This window comes from Lithobates pipiens, unplaced genomic scaffold (genome assembly GCF_037356315.1).
Source record: "Lithobates pipiens isolate NorthernLeopardFrog02 unplaced genomic scaffold, aLitPip1_a1.2 Scaffold_37, whole genome shotgun sequence".
Taxonomy (NCBI): domain Eukaryota; kingdom Metazoa; phylum Chordata; class Amphibia; order Anura; family Ranidae; genus Lithobates; species Lithobates pipiens.
The window spans coordinates 13849223-13864111 of record NW_027507825.1 but is presented as its reverse complement, the minus strand read 5'-3'; the positions used below and the strand labels follow the sequence as shown (position 1 = coordinate 13864111).

Here is a 14889-nt window from a genome sequence, read left to right as displayed (position 1 = left end):
ACATTAACGGCGCCTTTTGGGATCTCCCCAGAGGGGCTCAATGATATTGAGGTCAGGAGACTGAGATGGCCACTCCAGAACCTTCACTTTATTCTGCTGTAGCCAATGACAGGTCAACTTGGCCTTGTGTTTTGGATCATTGTCATGTTGGAATGTCCAACTACGTCCCATGCACAGCTTCCTGGCCGATGAATGCAAATGTTCCTCCAGTATTTTTTGATAACATACTGCATTCATCTTGCCATCAATTTTGACCAAATTTCCTGTGCCTCTGTAGCTCTCACATCCCCAAAACATCAGCGATCCTCCTCCATGTTTCACAGTAGGAATGGTGGACCTTTCACCATAGGCCTTGTTGACTCCTTTCCAAATGTAGCGTTTATGGTTGTGGCCAAAAAGCTACATTTTGGTCTCATCGCTCCAAATGACTTTGTGGCAGAAGGTTTGAGGCTTGTCTCTGTGCTGTTTGGCGTATTTTAAGTGGGATACTTTGTGGCATTTGCGTAGTAATGGCTTTCTTCTGGCGACTCCACCATGCAGCCCATCTTTCTTCAAGTGCCTCCTTATTGTGCATCTTGAAACAGCTACACCACATGTTTTCAGAGAGTCCTGTGTCCCATCTGAAGCTATTTGTGGGTTTTTCTTTGCATCCTGGCAGTTGTGGCTGAAATTTTAGTTGGTCTACCTGACCATGGTTTGGTTTCAACAGAACTCCTCATTTTCCACTTCTTGGTTAGAGTTTGCCAATCAGCAGTGTTCATTCTCAATTCCTTGGATATCTTTTTATATATCTTTTATGTTTTATACAGTTCAACTTTTCCCACAGATCCTTTTGAGAATTATTTTGCTTTCCCCATGACTCAGAATCCAGAAACATCAGTGCAGCAATGGATGAAAGATGCAAGGGTCTGTCAGGAGTCCAGAAACTCATTGACCTTTTATACACACACACTAATCACAAGCAAACAGATCACAGGTGAGGATGGTTACCTTTTAATAGTCATTCAAACCCCTTTGTGTCAACTTGTGTGCATGTTATCAGGCCAAAATCACCAGGGTATGTAAACTTTTGATGAGGATCAGTTGGGTAGTTTCTGTTGTCATTATGATTTAAAAAGAGTAAACACAGTTGATTGATAATAAAAGGTTTCTACCAAACACTAACCATGAGTGAAAGAAAAGTTTTTGTGTTATCATTCATATTCTCTGAAAAATGGTCAAAAATTCATAAATTCTACCAGGGTATGTAAACTTATGAGCACAATTTTTTTTATTCACTATATATATTAAAGCGTTGTCACCCTATGGAAGCGAGTGTTTTACTGGTGAAAATAAAAGTAAAAAAGGAAAGCCTGGGAATTAAAAAAAAAAAATCTACTAAAATTTTTTTTTTTTTCTTTCAAGAATCCTTCCATTTTCCCCTCCCAGGGCAATGCACACAAACAAATCCCATGCAGCCTGTTCTAGGAACAATGAGATTCCCAGCATTGAGTTAAGTGCCGTTCATCTAAGTTTGGTTTATATCCACCTCAGCTCCAGAAGGTTTTAATCCCCTCAAGACCAGGCCATTTTTTGCGATATGGCACTGCGTTATTTTAACTGACAATTGCATGATCATACAACACTGTACCCAAATGAAATTTATATAATTTTTTTTAACAAATAGAGATTTCTGTTGGTGGTATTTGATCACCACTGAGTTGTTTTTTTATTATATAAAAAAAGGAAACAAACTAAAAATTTTGGAAAAGAAAAAAAAGTTTTACTTTCTGCTATAAGACATATCCAATAAAAAACATTTAAAAAAAAAATAAAATGTCTCTATAATTTTATGCCAAAATGTATTTTGTTACATAACTTATAAAAAAAAATAAAAAAAATACCAATAAGTGTATATGGATTGGTTTCCTATGAAAGTTATAGAATCTACAATCTATGGGATATGTACAGGGATTTTTTTTTTTAATACTACTAAGGCTCCATTCACATCAATTCGTTTTTTTATGCATTTTTGTAGAAACGCAACGCATTCTTTTTAACAAGGGCTCCTATGGAACACGTTCACATCAATGCATTTTGTGCCTCTGCGTTTTTGGAAAGGGTCAGGGACTTTTTTTTAAAAGCAAAACAGTGCTTTTTTGTTTAATAGTCTTCAATGGATAAGCTTTTAGTGTGTTTTATCGCAATTTGTGGTTTTTAATCTGCCCAACAACAAATTTTTTTTAGGGGAAAAAAAAAACACCCAGAGCGGCCCTGGTCTTCTTCAGTCCCCCGCTGACATTCCTGGCTCCTCTCCCATAAGCAGTGCTCCCAATAGCAAGCCGCTTGCCATGGGGGGCACTGGTGCGTGCTCGCTCCTGAGCCCTGCTCTATGTGCCCATAATAACAGAGCCATGGCATGGCCCTGCCCCCTCTCCTCATTAGCTGCAATTGACAGCAGTGGGAGCCAATCCCAATACCGACCAACATTCTCTTCTATGGACTTATGAAAGTGGAACCCCAGATAAAGAACAAAGTCAGACGATCTCTAGTTTTATTGTACATAACACTTACACTTCATTATCTGCGATGTCGTCATACATCATCACCACGATCTGCTCATCAGGGATGCCGTTGTTCTTGACGATTTGATACGCGTGGCAGACGTCAGCCTGGAAATACAATGTCAGAGGTAAATGTTATATACAGTTATAGCAGAAAGAGTCCAACAATCATTCACTGGTTCAGTAAATGACCATAGAAAGGACAATGAAATGCATTTTGGGGGCCCAAAGATCTTCCCCTTCCCCCAGAGCTTAAAGTGGTTGTAAACCCTTACAACACACTTTGACCTACAGGTAAGCCTAGATTAAGGCTTACCTGTAGGTCCAAGAAATATCTCCTAAACCTATACGGTTTAGGAGATATTTGCCTGAAGACAGGCGCACTGAGGGCGGCATTTCCAACAACGGAGCTGCCGCACGTGTCGGCTCCCGTGTACTTGCGCGGGAGTGACGTCATCGCGGCTTCGCCGAATGACAGCGGCGGAGCTGCGAGACCCCACCGAGAAGATGGATGTGCCAGACTACAGGGGACAGCGGTGACATCGCTGGCTCCTGTGTCAGGTAAGTGACACATAATGGACTACTATGCGATGCGATGCGATGCATAGTAGTCCATTATGCTTTACCTTTGCAGGGAATGAAAGAGGAAGTAAACCCATCAGGGTTTATTTCCTCTTTAACCACTCTCCTACCAGGAAAATATATATTTTTTTGCATGTTACAATTTTTTTAACCACTTCTGGACCACACACCTCATATATATGCTGTGTCTGAGGCTCCGCGTGCCCACCGCTGGAAAATAAAGATCTCGATTCTCAGTGTAACATCATCTTTCACATTATACAAAAAAAAAATTGGGCTAACTTTACGGTTTACTTTTATTTTACCCACTTTAAGACCAGGCCTATTTTCCAAACTTGTAGTTTACAAGTTAAAATTTGTTTTGTTTATTTTTTGCTAGAAAATTTCTTAGAAAAAAAAAATATATTGTTTGGGGGTTTTAACACCCTAGAGATTAAAATGGCAGTCATTGCAATACTTTGTCACACCGTATTTGCGCAAAGTCGAACCGCAATTAGAGGATAAAAATGAATATTAATATTTACTGTGGCAGTCTATATGAATATAAATTTTTATCCTCTAATTGTGGTTCGACTTTTCGGCCACAAGATGGCAGTTTGGATGTGTTCAACACATTCGATATGTCAATTTGGCTTTTTTAGCCACATAATGGCAGTTTAAATTAATTTTATTTAAACAATAATATTACAATATATTAGTTCTTTGAAGTTTATATCCATCCATTTCTTCATAATGACATCTTTCTTTGCAACTATTGAGGATGGCACTGGATTGGATATTGTTAATTGGCGGTTGTATTTATATGGAGGCGACGTGCCCATTCGTATGACCCCTAATGACATCAGAGCGTACTGACGAAACTGGTAGGGTATACTGAACGTGATACGCCACTTCCACCAGCGGCGTTTGTGTAAAGACTGTCTGCACGAACGTATGCATTTTTTTTTCACTTTGTTTTTATTACAATTTTTAATAAATTTTCTTGATATTTATATATATATACTTCATATATATATGAAGTATATGATATATACTTCACTATGGGAACATTCCTTTTTTCTCCCAACCTATGGCATTGATGGTTTAATGATCAATCAATCACATTTTAAGCAAGCCCACCCAGTGTCCAGGCAGGTCACAGCATTCCTATCTTCACAACACTTGGATCAAGCCACTGCGGTGAGATTCCAATCGGCATTTTCCATACAAGCGTGCTCGACTCCTGTAAGGAGAATCACTACTTTCTGGTGAGTAGACTGTGTGACCGGTGCTGGTGGTGGAAGATTAACCCTTTTTGATGATCGCCGAATATTAGGAAGACCTCAACCAGAAATCATTCAGAATTTGTCTGTCAGGCTTGAATAATACTTTATTTGAACACAATAACATTTATATTTTGGACCTTGGCTTAAAAAACACTTACGGTGTCAGAAATTATTGGCATTTTCACTAGTTTTTTTGTGTTAACTAATTGGTTATTTTTGCACTTTGTAGAGAGCGTGGTTTTAACTAATTTGTTTGTTTTTTCATTCTTCATCTGATTTTATACAACGTCCTGCTCTCATATTTTCACAATATAAACCTCACAGTATACTAACTAATTCATCAATTATTTCATTTGCGTGGATTGGTGGCATTTCCATTTATTTTAGCATCTTCAGCTTCCCACATTCCGATCGCACATTTTTTTGTCGGAAAGTCCAACTGTGTGTACAGGGCATTACTGTGGGGGGGGGGGGGGGGGGGGGCAACCACTGACATGACAGCGATCACTGATCCCGATGACAGGGAGGGATGATCTCTGTCATGTCACTAGGCAGAACGGGGAAATGCCTTGTTTACATAGGCATTTCCCAATTCCGCGGCTCTGTGACACGAACGTGGGACACCAGGGGACGTACAGTCAGCGGGACCTGCGGTTACAGAGCATGGATGCGCCCACAATGCTGCATCTTAAAGGGGATATACCTGCATGCCCTTTTGCCTACCTGTGACATTCTGCCGACTTATATCGGCGTGCGGCGGTCTGGAAGGGGTTACTCCAATGTCAGCCACCTATTTTGCTCTACACTTCAAAGAAGCTGGATCTTGGATAGAGAACAAAGTTGCAAATATTTTAGATATTAAACCCTTCCTTGCATCTGCTTGAAGGATCTCCAGCAGCAGAGGAACTTGGATGGTAATTTTTTATAATAAATTACAGTGCCACGATAGAACACCTTTGGGATGAATTATAGTGGAGACTATGAGCCAGGCCTTCTAGTCCAACATCAGTGCCTGACCTCACAAATGCCCTTCTCGAAGAATAGACACACTCCTAAAACTTGTGGATGGCCTTCCCAGAAGAGTTGAAACTGTTATAGCTGCAAAGGGTGGACCAACTCAATATTGAAAACCTACGGACTAAGACTGGGATGCCATTAAAGTTCATGTGCGTGTAAAGGCAGGTGTCCTAATACTTTTGGTAATATAGTGTATATGAAAACAGATGTCGTCATCCCTTTAGTATTTACACTTGGAGCCTTGAGGAATGTACAGTGCCGATAAGCCTGAACTCTCTTCATCTCCCCTTCATCTCCCCGGCTGTATATTGTACTATAAATGATTCCTGTGCAATGTGACCTTGGTTAAACTCCAGTGTAGTGTAAAGTTCACCATACAATAATAAATATGAGCTAAAAGGCAGTTGAGGTGAGTATAGAGCAACTTTGTCCCTGGAGATTAGAAGGAAAAGCAACCCTTGTACTGTGCAATCATTAGATAGTTACATAGTAGGTGAGGTTGAAAAAAGAAAGTCCAACCTATGTTTTCTGATTATGTGTCAGTATTACATTGTATATCCCTGTATGTTGTGGTTGTTCAGGTGCTTATCTAATAGTTTCTTGAAACTTTTGATGCCCATCTCTGAGGAAGGGAATTCTACATCTTTGCCGCTCTTACAGTAAAGAACCCTGTAGTTTAAGGTTAAACCTCTTTTCTTCTGTCCCAATGACAAATGTTTTTTGAAAATTTGGTGTTTTTAGTGAATCAAGGATTGGTGATAAAGCATCAGTGGAGAGGAGACACGTTTTTCCCATATCAACCCTTATAGGAGAGAATTTCCCTTCCTAGGGGTAGATTTCATCTCACTTCCTGTTGTCTCCTTCCGTTTGCAAGTAGGAGTCATTTGTAAGTTGGATGTTTGAAAGTAGGGGCCTGCCCTATATGCTCTGCAGAAATTTTGGGCCTTAGGTGTTGGTGTTGCCACAACACTATAAGCCCTCACAGTTACTCTTGGTGGGCGCTGGAGCGCCCTGCTGTGTACTAATATATCAAGAATTGTAATTACATGCCATTGTTGAACAGTGGTAGAAAAATTGGGCCTTTGGTGGTGGTGGTGGTGTTGTCACAACACTGTAAGCCCTCACAGTTAATCTTGGTGGGCACAGGAATGGGCCCTGCTGTGAAATATTAGATCAAGAATTGTAATTACATGTGCCTGTTGAACAGGGACAGAAAAATTGGGCCTTAGGCACTGGTGCCACAACTTCAACCCCTTACAGATACTGGAGTTGACCGCAGGAATGAGCCCTGCTGCAAAGTATTGCATAAAAAATTGTAATTACATGCCCCTGTTAAACAGGGGCTGAAAAATTGGGCCTTAGCCACTGGTGCCACAACACTGCAACTCCTCACAGATACTCTAGTTGGAGTGCAGGAATGAGCCCTGCTGCAAAATATTGCATCAAAAATTGTAATTACTCGCCCCTGTTAAACAGGGGCTGAAAAATTGGGCCTTAGCCACTGCTGGCGGCGCCCAGAACCAAAAATGTTCTTACAAGCTATCAGCATGAACATTGAGGAGTTAGAGGATAGTCACTCAGCATCAGCATAGGCAGTCTTGAAGGAATCTGACATTTCAAAAAATTATTCGGTTACATCAGCATCAGGTGCTTGGCGGCTGGTGGTGATCCAAGACTGATTAATTTTTATGAAGGTCAGTTGATTCAGTGTTCTTTCAGAATGCACATTCAGTGCAAAGCACCTGATGCTGATCCAAGACTGATTAATTTTTATGAAGGTCAGTTGATTGATCGAGTTGGTGGACAGGCACACCCTGTGATCGGTTACAAAGCCTCCAGCAGCACTGAATGTGCATTCTGAAAGAACACTGAATGCAGGACAGGCCAGTGGCTCAATTGCATACTGTGCAAGCTCTGGCCAGTGATCCATCCCCAAGACCCAGTAAGCCAGAGGATTTTCGGTGGGAAAGGTGTCTAAGTCTGACCTTGCCCCTAGGTATTCCTGCACCATGTAAATCAGATGCTGGTGATGGCTGCTGGATCCGATCATACCTTGGGGCTGCGGACTAAAAAATTGTCTGAATGCATCGGTCAGATGGCCACCTTCTCCACCGCTCCTTCTGACCGATGCCTCAGCAACACGTTGTCCAGGACCAGGAATTTGTAACCTCCCAGTCTCTGAAAAAACGTATTGTACAAACCTTTCTGCAAAGCCCCCTAAAGATATTTCATCCTCTGCTCCCTCTGCGACAGAAAGATAAGGTCAGCAATCTTACCCTTGTAACGTGGATCAAAGAGGGTTGCCAGCCAGCAATGATCCCTCTCCTTGATACCACAAATACGAGGATCCTTCCGCAGGCTTTGCAGGATCATGGAGGCCATGCAGCGTAGGTTTGCTGAGCCATTCAGTCCGGAGTTCTCTGGGTCACTAAGGACGACATGATCCGCAGCCACCTCCTCCCAGCCACGTACAAGTCCATAGGTTTCTTGGGACTGTAAATGATCCCTTGAAGACAGCTGCTGATGCCGAGTGCTAGGCTCCACCTCCATGCTGACACAATCCTCCTCCTCATCCTGTGTGATCTGCGGGCCAGCAAGAATACTGTCTAGATAAAGGGGGCCTTGAGAGGTAAGGAAGTCCTCCTCTTCCTCCCTCTGTTCTGATTTAAGTGCCCTGTCCATTATTCCATGCAGCGTGTGCTCCAACAGGTGGACAACAGGGACAGTGTCACTGATGCATGTACTGTCACTGCTCACCATCCTCGTGGCCTCCTCAAATAGGACAGTGCATGCATCCCTGATCATAGCCACCTGGCATGCCGAAAAAAAAACAAGCTCAACTGACCCTGTCCTGGTGCCATAGTCTAACAGGTACTCGTTGATGGCCCTCTGCCGCTGCAGCATGGCCAATGTTGAGTTCAACCTGGTGGGCATGTCAGAGATTAGGCAGTTCTTGGGCAGGTTAAATTCCTTTTGGAGTTCAGCCAGCCAAGAACTAGCATTATATAATCTCATGTTACTGAAGATGAATGTTGTTATCTTGAGTCACTGATGACAGAAGGTGAATTTGAAGGCTCTCACCTGATGTCTATAGTTGTACCAACCACTGGAGCCGGCCACCAGGACCACCCAGTGCTTCCCGCCATCTTCTGGGTCATCAATTGGCATGGAAGTGGCCAGGACAGCGAGGCCGAGGAATAGCATTACTGGAAACATCTTCAAATAAGTATCCGATCCCTGAAGAGAGAACATGAAGGGTGATTTATACACACGGAGCATGAGGAAGATCTCCTTGGTTGTATGCTCTGTTCCACAGACCTCAGTCTACAATACCCTATTGAAGTCCAAGCATGAAAACCAAGACAGTCAATAGATATTACCAACAAGTAACATATTACTATAGATCAACCAATATCCTGACATCCTGCTGTGTGGGGCTGTGTGATAGAACTGCAGTTGCTGGTAAACATACAACTATACCACAGAGCTGATTGAACTTTAGCTTGTTTTATGAATTGAGTGCAAAAATCATGTACCTGTACAACATTTTGTTGAAGTGGTTGTACCAGGGTGATGTCTGCAACTAGAGGCATCACCCCGGTACCTTTTTTTAGAGCTGGTGGTCGGGTCGGCTTTCTGATGATTACAGCTGATAAGGCCAATGAGCCGCTCGGCCGTCATCATGAGCTGCGTCCACCGGCTGGCCGGAGACCCGAACGAAGCCAGAAACCGTTTTGATTGTGTCTGATGTAGCAACCCGGAAGCAACGTCACTTCTGGTTTACTTGGCTGCCAAATTTTTAAAATATGTCAGTATTCCAAAATGCAGATTTTAGCATTTTGAATACAAAGGAGGGATTTGGAATCTTTTAGACCCCGGATCCCTCCATAAAGAGTATCTGTCACTGACTATTACTGCTGTCACAAGGGATGTTTACATTCCTTGTGACAGCAATAAAAGCGATCAGATTTTTATTTTTAAAAAGGGACAGTGTTAAATTAAAAAAATAAAATTTTAAGCACTCAAGTCCACCAAAGAAAACGCATACGCAAGTCGTACCAGCAAATGTAATACCGCGTACACGCGACCGGACTTTTTGACAGCAAAGGTCCGACGGAACGAGTCCGTCGGACAATTCGATCTTGTGTGGGCTCCATCGGACCTTTGCTTGCCAAAAATCTGGCGGACTTTAGAAATAGAACATGTTTTAAATTTTTCCACCGGAACTCCGCCGGACCGAGAAATCCGTTCGTGTGTATGCTAGTCCGACGGACAAAAACCGACGCTAGGGCAGCTATTGGCTACTGGCTATGAACTTTGTTATTCTAGTCCAGTCGTACGTCATCACGTTCGAATCTGTCGGACTTTGGTGTGATTGTGTGTGGCCAAGTCCGTTCATTTGAAAAGCCCGTCGGAACTCCGCCGGAAGTCCGTCAGAAAGACCGCCAGACCTAGTCTCTCGAAAAGTCCGGTCGTGTGTACGTGGCATAAATGGTGTTCAAATCACACATGTGAGGTATCGTCATGGTCATTAGAGTGAGAGCAATAATTCTAGCAAAATACCTCCTCTTTAACTCTAAACTGGTAAAAAAAAATTCAACATCGCCTATGGAGATTTTTTATTACAGTACCATAGTTTGTCGCCATTCCACAAGTGTGTGTAATTATAAAAGCGCAACATGTTTGGTATCCATTTACTCGGCGTAGCATCGTCTTTTACAATATGCAAAAAAATTGGTCTAATTTTACTGTTTTCTTAATGAAAAAAATAAATAAAAAGTGTATGAAAGACCGCAGCACAAATACCATGTGAAATAAAATGTTGCATATTATTTTCTAGGGTCTTTCCTAAAAAAAAAGATATATAATGTTTGGGGGTTCTAAGTAATTTTCTAGCAAAAAATATTGATTTTAACTTGTAAACAAGTGTCAGAAATAGGCCTGGTCCAGAAGTGGTTAAATTTGTGAATTGATGCACTTTAGTTGGTGATTTGATCATCTCCTTTGGAAAACGCTCTTGCACAATTTGATGGCATGCATTGGTTTTGTGTCACTATATGTATGTTTAAGTGATTACTTTTATTGATCATTTATTCAGGTCGCTGTATTTCTTTTTTATTCATTCTCATTTATTCACATCATTGGATATATGAATTGTCACCAATTTAATTATTTATGATATTCACTTATATATATATATATGTAATTTTACATGTATTTATTAATTTGATATAGGTTTGCATAGTTTTGATTTCTTATATATTGATCTGGATTTGTGGTTCACTATTAGCACCCCTTATAATTTTGTATTGAAAAAATAATACTGCATGCATTATGCGGACTGCGAGGGTGTGGGGTGGGGGTTTGAAGGGGAATTTAAAGGGGTTGTAAAGGTGGAAGGTTTTTTTCTCTTAATGCACGCTATGCATTAAGATAAAAAGCCTTCTGTGTGCAACAGCCCCCTAATACTTACCTGAGGTCCCTGCCTGTCCTTGATTGTCTCAGCTGTCCGAGATTCTCCTTCCTGATTGACAGAGACACAGCAGTGGCACCATTGGCTCCCGCTGCTGTCAATGAAAGTCAGCTAGCCAATCAGGGTAGAGAGGGGGTAGGGCAGAGTGAGGGCTCTGCGTTTGAATGGATACACAGAGCTGTGACTCAGCTTCTTTGCCCCCATAGCAAGCTTCTTGCTGTGGGGGTACTGAACAGGAGGGAGGGGCCAAGAGCAGTGAAGAGGGACCAGATAAGAGGAGGATCTGGGCTGCTCTCTGCAAATCCACTGCAACAGAGCAGGCAAGTATGACATGTTTGTTATTTTTATAGAACAAAAAAAAAAAAGACTTTACAATTACTTTAATGCTGGCCATCAGACTGAGGACATCTAGTGTGAGAAGAAAAGTACTGTGAGGAAGGAAACCTCCTGACTCTTGCTGAACATTGCGTCTTGTTAAAGAGGAAGTAAACCCTGATGGTTTTACTTCCTCTTTGTTTCTCTGCAAAGATAAAGCTTAATGGGCTACTCTGCATTGCATAGTAGCCCATTATGTGTCACTTACCTGACACAGGAGCCAGCGATGTCACCGCTGTCCACTCTTCCACGAAGCGTCCATCTTCCTTCTGGGTATCGCTGCTCCGGCGCTGTGAGTGGCTGGAGTAGCGATTACATCACTCTGGCGCATGCACGTGGGGGCCTTCAGTGACGGCATGTTAGCCTTCACTAACGGCATGCTCAGTGTGCTTGCGCCGTTGTCTATGGCGCACATGCACCATAGACATTGGTGCCCGGTTTTTGTAAAATATCTCCTTAATCGTGTAGTTTAAGGAGATATTTCTTGCACCTACAGGTAAGCCTAGATTAAGATTAAAGTGGTCCCAAAGGGTTTACAATCACTTTAAGGTGGTTGTCAACCCTTTACAAACACTTTTTGCTACAGACAAGCCTATAATAAGGCTTTCCTGTAGCTACACTGGATATCTCCTAAACCTGCACAGTTTAGGAGATATCCCTGTATTTGCATGTCCCGCCGTCATCATACGTGCTTTTGCTTTAGTTAGACTGTGCCATTACCGGCGGCTCCCATGCACGTGTGCGGGAGTGACGTCATTGCGGCTCCAGCCAATCACAGCGCCAGCGCCAGAGCCTGCAATGCCCGGAAGTAACTCCAGGAGTTATGTCAGCTGCCGAAGTGGTGTATGAGGACTGCTGGGGGGGGGGAGGGGCTTCGATCTCAAGTAAGTAATTCATAATGAGCTCCGTGCACATGTGCGGGAGAGACGTCACTGCGACTCCGGCCAATCACAGCGCCAGAGCCTGCAATGCCCTGAAGTAAATCCAGTAGCGATGTCAGCCGCCGAAGTGGTGTATGAGGACTGCTAGGGGGGCTTCGATCTCAAGTAAGTAATTCATAATGAGCTAGTATACTACGCATACTAGCTCATTATGCCTTTGTCTTATTTATTTTTTATAGGGTTTACAAAAACTTTAATGTGCGCTTTAATGGCCTATTCAATTTTTATCTTTTTAGTTTTAGTTGAACCCCATAATGAAGCTATAGGAGATGAGGTACTACAAGTCCCAGAAGGACCAGCTGTTCAAATATTACCAGAACCTAGCATGCCACTGATTAGACATAAGCACGCCATGTGGAGGAAGTGTCAGAGGAGAAATTCCTTCTGCATTCATAACCGGTACAAAGGGCGACAAGTCAGCTGAGGGAAACTTAAACTTGTAGAGAGAGATCTGTGTATTAAGGAGCTGAATGTAGACTGGGTGTGCTACGTACAGCAACCAATCAGAGACCAGCTGGGTCTTTTCTATTGCAGCAGATGGAGGAATGGCTGATGTGGATGACAGATTCTATACCCAGACATCCAGAGCTCATCCATTATATACACACAGACAATGTTACCTAAAATGTTATACAGAAACATATTTAAAAAAAAAGGATTATGGTTGGATTATTACGTCTATACAGATGGAACACACAAGTGGACCAATTAACAAAGACATCCATAATAAATGGATCTTTCTATTTTCATACACAGGCTGTCAGATCCCCTGATTGTCACCCAACCCCCCATTCACTTCCAATCATCAGATCTGTCCATCTGCCGATCTTCTCCTCTTAAACCGGCCATACACGGGTCGAATTCCAAACCAATTATCTTTTGAAAATCGTTACTAATGCCCTGCACACAGGACCGGTTTCCCCGTCAGAATAAACTCTGAAGGTTCTTGCGTACACACGATCACACCAAAGTCCGATCGTCAAGAACGCGGTGACGTACAACACATACGACGGAACTAGAAAAAGGAAGTTCAATAGCCAGTAGCTTCTGTCTCATACTTGCTTCAGAGCATGCAACGTTTTTGTTCCATCAGAACAGCATACAGACGAGCGGTTTTCCCGATAGGAATTGGTTCCGGCGGAAATATTTAGAACATGTTCTATTTCTTGGTCCGTCAGAATTATCGAAAAAAAAAAAAATCAGATGAGGCATATACACGATCGGAATATACGATAAAAAGCTGCTGTCAGACATTCCGCTCGTGTGTTCGCGGCATCAGAATTTTCTTTTGCATTTCGGATCATTAGTGGGGCTGCCGCAATGGTCGATTTTCGAGCAGCCATCGAATTTCAGTGATGGGGCATGTTGGGGAAAAAAAAAAACAACAACATTTTCTAATCAACGATGGGAGAATCGTGCGAGAAAAAAATTAAACAAAAAAAAATGCGCATGAGTTGTGACCGGCAAAGAAAAGAAGATTCCCGGCCACAAAAGTTCTTTTCTGTAATAACAGGAGGAGAAATTGAAGGCTTGCTTGGTCGTATTTTGAAATCAATGGTGGTATCATCGGATCACAAAATTTCCAATTTAAAAAAAAAAAAAATGCATTCGGAATTGGACTCGTGTATGGCCGGCATTAGTCTCATTACTCCATTGTCTGATCTCTCCTGAACCCCTCCCCCACACACACAGATCTCTTTATTCCCCAGTAGCTCCCCTCCCCCACACTACTCCCAGCAAGGTACATATATAAAATACAGTTTAGTATTATTATAGAACGCCTTTAGAGGCAGTTTATCAATTATACAAAGGAGATCTATACCCCCCCCCTGCAGTCCTGGCCGACCTCCTGATCACTTACCTGCTCTCCTCTGCGATCCCAGTGTTATTACAGTGATGAGTCCGCAGATTGTGACTCTGTATCCTTCCAGCTACTGTATAGACACAAAAATGAGGGCGGGGTCACTGCTGTCCAATAGCTTCGCCCACCAATCACCAGAGATTAGCTGTTGTTGGTTTCAAAGCTGCAACATTCAAGAACACCCCGGCGGATACTTTTTGTATCCATTTATGGGAATTTATTAATGTGTGCCTATAGGAGGAAATCTACCCGGCAACAACCATTGGTGGGGGATCTAACCCACCCCACTCCATCCAGAACTCAAACATTGGGCTGGAATTAAACTTTACCCCCTCATCCTTTTTTTATTTCTGTTTTATGCATACATTTATTTATTTCAGGTACTTATATAGCGCCATCAATTTACGTAGCATTTCCCATATATTATATAATTCATCAGCCCCTGCCCTCAAGGAGCTTACAATCTATGGTCTCTTATGCTGCGTACACACAATTGGTTTTCTCATCGGTATAAACTCTGAAGGTTTTTCCGGAGGTGTTCCGACGGAATTACGATGAAACTGTCTTGAGTACACAAGATCGCACCAAAGTCCGATCGTCAAGAACGCGGAGATGTACAACACGTACGACGGGACTAGAAAAAGGAAGTTCACTATCCAGTAGCTAATAGCTTCCGTCTCGTACTTGCTTCAGAACATGCGTCGTTTTTGGTCCGTCGGAACAGCATACAGACCAGCGGTTTTCCCGATAGGAATTGGTTCCGTCGGAAATATTTAGAACATGTTCCATTTCTAGGTCCATCAGAATTTTCGAAAAAAAAAAAATCAGATGA

The 14889-nt window shown here is 42.4% G+C and overlaps 2 protein-coding genes across 2 annotated transcripts in view; both read right to left on the bottom strand.

Moving 5' to 3' along the window:
• Positions 1 to 14079, bottom strand: part of LOC143956536 (legumain-like) — a 248129-nt gene extending 234050 nt beyond the window's left edge. The window contains exon 1 of the mRNA XM_077466740.1: positions 14058 to 14079. The gene's annotated coding sequence lies outside the window, so the exon portion shown is untranslated. The remainder of the gene's footprint in view (positions 1 to 14057) is intronic.
• Positions 1 to 14158, bottom strand: part of LOC143956538 (legumain-like) — a 49115-nt gene extending 34957 nt beyond the window's left edge. The window contains exons 1-3 of the mRNA XM_077466742.1: positions 14058 to 14158; positions 8489 to 8644; positions 2554 to 2651 (exon numbers count right to left, since the gene is read on the bottom strand). Of these exons, the coding sequence (XP_077322868.1) occupies positions 2554 to 2651; positions 8489 to 8623 (233 nt within the window). The 5' untranslated portion in view covers positions 8624 to 8644; positions 14058 to 14158. The remainder of the gene's footprint in view (positions 1 to 2553; positions 2652 to 8488; positions 8645 to 14057) is intronic.
• Between the last annotated feature and the right edge of the window lie 731 nt (positions 14159 to 14889).